General features: G+C 41.5%; 1 protein-coding gene across 1 annotated transcript; it reads right to left on the reverse strand.

Moving 5' to 3' along the window:
* Nucleotides 1–825: 825 nt before the first annotated feature.
* Nucleotides 826–2,851, reverse strand: LOC149226545 (uncharacterized). The gene is made up of 3 exons (XM_089380224.1): nt 2,632–2,851; nt 2,382–2,455; nt 826–1,209 (listed from the first exon to the last, which is right to left on the reverse strand). Exons 1-3 carry the CDS (start codon nt 2,849–2,851, stop codon nt 826–828), a joined length of 678 nt encoding a protein of 225 aa, XP_089236350.1.
* Nucleotides 2,852–4,598: the final 1,747 nt, after the last annotated feature.

Here is a 4,598-nt window from a genome sequence, read left to right on the forward strand (position 1 = left end):
GTTATGTTCCTCTTTTAAAAATGATTGTCAGGAACTGCTTTGGTTTTTTCAACCACTATTGGTTACATCTGATTAGTTACATCCATTTAGTTACAGAACTACCATTGTCTTACAACATTAATACGAAAGTAAAACTAGTTGCTTAAAACATTTATTCTAATTAATTCTAATTCTTGACCTTCCTATTTACTATTCATTTATTAAATTAGACAACATAATCAAATAAAAGTAAAAGAAAAACAACCACATTATCCACCGCAAATTACTCCTCTGTCCTCTTCAGAGACCAAACAACCTTCCTTTTCTCTTGATCTGTCAGCTAGATTCTCCTGCATCAGGCTCCCGGGGTAAGAAAAAGTCATGGCTCCATTCCATGAGCTCCTCCACAGAATAACCAGCCTTCTATATTTTTGCCACATCGAGCCACGAACTATCCTCAATTGAATGGTTCTTCCACTTGACAAGGTATCATAGATACTCCTTCCTGCGAGTCTTCTTGGCTACCTGGGTATCGAGAATCTTCTCGATCTCATGGTGCTGAACCGAAGGCATGTGCCTCATCCAACAACTATTTCCAACTTGGGTGTTCTGTTCTGGCCATACCACACTGTCTTCCTCTGAGTTAGCAGTATATGGGAACAGGTCTGCCACATTGAAAATAGGGGATATGCCTATATCAGGTGGCAGTTGTATTTCATAAGTGTTGGCTGAGAACTTACGCAAAATTTTACAGGGACCAATATTTTTGAATTTTAGCTTGTTATACGCACCCTTAGGAAACCGTTCTTTGCGTAAGTGTGCAAGGACTTCATCACCTATGTTAAATTAGACTTCTTGCCATTTTAAATCTGCGTGTTTTTTATATTTCTGCACGTTGTCCTGCAACTTTAGCTTCACCCGTTCGTGTAGTTCACTCATCACTTCAGCAAAATCTTCCCCGTCAGCACTTCTCCGCTCCAACTTTCCCAAATCCCGCAGTTCATGTATTCCCCGAGGATGCATGCCATACAGGATTTGAAATGGATTGTGTCCGGTGCTACAATTTCGCAAATCGTTATAAGTGAGTTCTGCCTGAGTGATAGCACAATCCCATAACCATGAATTTTCCCCAGTCAAACTTCGTAACAAGTTTCCCAAACTCATGTTCACCACTTCCATTTGTCCATCAGTCTGCGGATGATATGGAGAACTCCTGTGAATTTTACGTCCCTGTCAGAAGCAATAGATCTGGGTAGGCCATGTAATCTAACAATCTCCGTGACAAATAGGTGAGCTGCATGAGTGGCATCACTAGTTTTTCGACAAGGGATGAAATGCACCGTTTTTGAAAATCTGTCTACCACCACCATCACTAAATCATATCCTCAATTTGTTCTAGGTAGTCCTAAGACAAAGTCAATGCTGACTAAGTCCCATGGTCTACTTGGAACAGGTAGCGGTGTGTAAAGTCTAGTGTTTTGACTATGTCCCTTCACTAGTTGGCAGACTTTACACCTGTTCACATACTGCTGTAAATCCCTGTGCATTCTTGGCCAATAATAAAAGTGTTCGAGCTGCTCCAAAGTTTTACCTATGCCGATATGACCGGCTAGACCCCCGCTATGTTTCTCCCGTATAATATTTTCTCTCATCGAACAATTTGGGATACATAACTGTCCTCCTCTAAACAATAGTCCCTCTTGCAAGTTGTATTCCAACCATGGACTTGTATTCCTCAGCACGGGATTCTGACAGGCTTCAAAGGCATCTTTGAAGTCTGTGTCGGTCTGGTACAAATATTTCAAGTGTTCAAATCCCAACACCTGTATTGTAATTTCCTGTAAGAGTAAGGCCCTTCTGCTCAATGCGTCCGCCACCTTATTGGCTTGCCCACTGATGTGTTTCAGCACAAAGGTGAAACTCTGTAGATAATCTACCCATTTGGAATGCTTGTGGTTCAATTTATGTTGTTGCATTACATATTGCAGCGCTGAATTATCAGAAAATAATACAAACTTGTTCCCCAACAGGTAGTGTCTCCAATGCTTTAAAGCTTGGACGATGGCATAAAATTCCTTGTCATATGAGGAATATTTCTGCCTGCTTTCGTTCAATTTATCACTAATAAATGCAACCAGTTTATCTTACTGGCTGAGCATAGCACTAATGGCTATCCCACTTGCATCGCATCGAACCTGGAAAAGCTTATTAAAATCTGGTAGCCTTAGAATCGGCCTCTCTGTAATCTTCCGCTTAAGGAGCTGAAAGCTGTTCTCTGCTGCCTCGGTCCAACAAAAAGGCGGACTAGCCTTTTTGATGGTGTCTAACATAGGCGCACAGATCTCGCTAAAATTTCTTATGAACTTGCAATAAAAACTCGCCAGCCTGTGAAAGCTACATACCTCAAATAAGCTCTTCGGTGACGGCCAATTAATGATTGCTGCGATCTTTTCTGGATCCATCTTCAATTCATTTTCTACAATTACAAATCCCAAGTAAATAGTTCTTTCTGTAGGAAAGTACATTTCTTCAAATTTATTAGTAGTTTATTCTACTATAATTTCTCTAGCACTCTTCGAACATGTTGAAGGTGCTCTTCTTTCATTCTGCTAAAAATCAAGATGTCATCAAGATATACTATCACAAACTTACCGATGAAATCTTTCAACATTTCATTCATCAACCTCATAAAAGTACTAGGAGAGTTACTCAAACCAAACGGCATGACCAGCCACTCGTACAACCCTTCATTGGTCTTGAAGGCTATCTTCCACTCGTCTCCTTCTCTGATCCTGATCCGATGATATCCACTCTTCAGATCAATCTTCGTGAAACAAGCTGCCCCACTTAGACAATCCATCATATTGTCCATCCTTTGTAAGGGAAACCTATATCAAATAGTGATTTCATTGATAGCCTGCGAGTCCATACACATCCGCCATTCTCCTCCCTTCTTAGGCATGAGTACTATTGGTACCACACGAGGGCTCAAGCTTTCTCTGATCAACCCTTTGTCTAGCAACTCTTGCACCTGTTTCCTAATCTCTTCATTATCTTTCGGGCTCATTCGATACGCTGCTTTATTTTTTAGGCTCGCTGCAGGTATGAAATCGATATGATGGCTGATGCTTCTCTTGGGAGGCAACTTGTCTGGTAAATCATCAACTACAATGTCCTTGAATTCCTATAACATCTCCTGAATCTCTACAACAATTCAGACATTTCCGTGTGTAGCAGCACAGTCTTAGTTCTCCTTATGACAGCATAATTCACTTCGTTCCCCTCAATCTATTTAATAAACTATTTTCCACCTATTAACAACGCTTTTGTCCTGCTTTCTTCTGCTGTATCCTCTTCTTTGATGGGTACAAACGTATGCTTGACTCCATCTTTAACAAAATTATAGCAATTCATCTTTCCATCGTGTACCACCTTCCGATCATACTGCCATGGTTTCCCCGTCAGTATGTGATACACATCCATTGGCATGATATCGCAGACAACCTTGTCCTTGTATCTGCCAATGTGAAATTCAACCTCGCATTGTTCATCAACTAATAGCTAGTGGCCTTTTTGCAACCATGAAACCTTGTAAGGTGTGGGGTTCTTAAGTCGCCTCAGTCCCAGCTTCTCCACTATCTCGGTGGCAACCAAAATATCTGTACTTCCACTGTCTATGATCAATTTACAACACTTTCCGTGTGATTTGAAAACTGTCCGAAACAATGCTTTCCATTGGGTTTGCTCAGCAGTTTCCTTGGCAGGCTTCAACAATACTTTGTTTAGAACCAAGGGCTCCCCTATTTCTGCCACATTTTTTGCTTCTTGGGGTGGTGCCTCAGCTTCCTCACGTTTTGCAACAAATGTTCCCCTCTGGCGAGCTTGCTCTGCTTCTGGGAATTCAAAATATCTGCGTCCCCATTTGTGGCACCTGTAGCACTGGACGTTAGCTCCTCTTCCTCGGCCATTTCCTCTTCCTCGCTGATATGGATTACCTCCTCTCATGCTATCTCCTTTCTCTGCTATTCTTGAAGCCCTAGAGCTCCTACCTTCTTCACTGTTACTGGCAGTTCTCCCTCTGCCGTAGGAATGCCCTAGTCCTCTGCCATTTCCCCGTCCTCTCCTATTATTCTATTTTCTATTAATCTTTTCTTCAGCCTTTACAACACTCTAAAAGGCTTCCTCTATGTTCCGTGGGGAAAGAATATTGATCTCATCCAATATTTCTAGCCTCAAAACGTTCACGTATCTTGCTGTCTTCTCTGGAGTATCATCAATATAACAAGCCCTCAAGTTCACACGGTAGAATTCTTCTATATATTCTTTTACTGTCATGCCTTTCTGTCTTAAATTCTCTACCTGTCAGTAAAGTGTAACCTGATAGTCCTTAGGTAGAAATCTTCCTTTCAGCTTTGCCACCATCCTTGGCCACTTCCTTATCGGTAGCTTATTCATTCTCCTTCTGTCTACTTGGACACTATCCCACCACAAGGCAGCACGTCCCTTCAATTTGGTTGCAGTGAACCTGACTCTTTAGTTCTCACTAATCTCTTCATTCTCAAAATACTTATCTAGCTTGCTTATCCAGTCCAACAGGACTTCTGCGGATAGATTGCCAT

Source organism: Pinus tabuliformis, chromosome J (assembly GCF_031772625.1).
Source record: "Pinus tabuliformis cultivar Carrire ecotype Pingquan chromosome J, CPIR1, whole genome shotgun sequence".
Classification (NCBI taxonomy): domain Eukaryota; kingdom Viridiplantae; phylum Streptophyta; class Pinopsida; order Pinales; family Pinaceae; genus Pinus; species Pinus tabuliformis.

Coding starts and splice junctions, on each gene's coding strand:
- LOC149226545 (XM_089380224.1), bottom strand. CDS start 2,851: ATGGACAATATGATGGATTGTCTAAGTGGGGCAGCTTGTTTCACGAAG. Junction 2,456..2,631: donor AATGTTGAAAGATTTCATCG/GTAAGTTTGTGA, acceptor TTGTAATTGTAG/AAAATGAATTGAAGATGGAT. Junction 1,210..2,381: donor CACCGAAGAGCTTATTTGAG/GTATGTAGCTTT, acceptor TGCTTCTGACAG/GGACGTAAAATTCACAGGAG.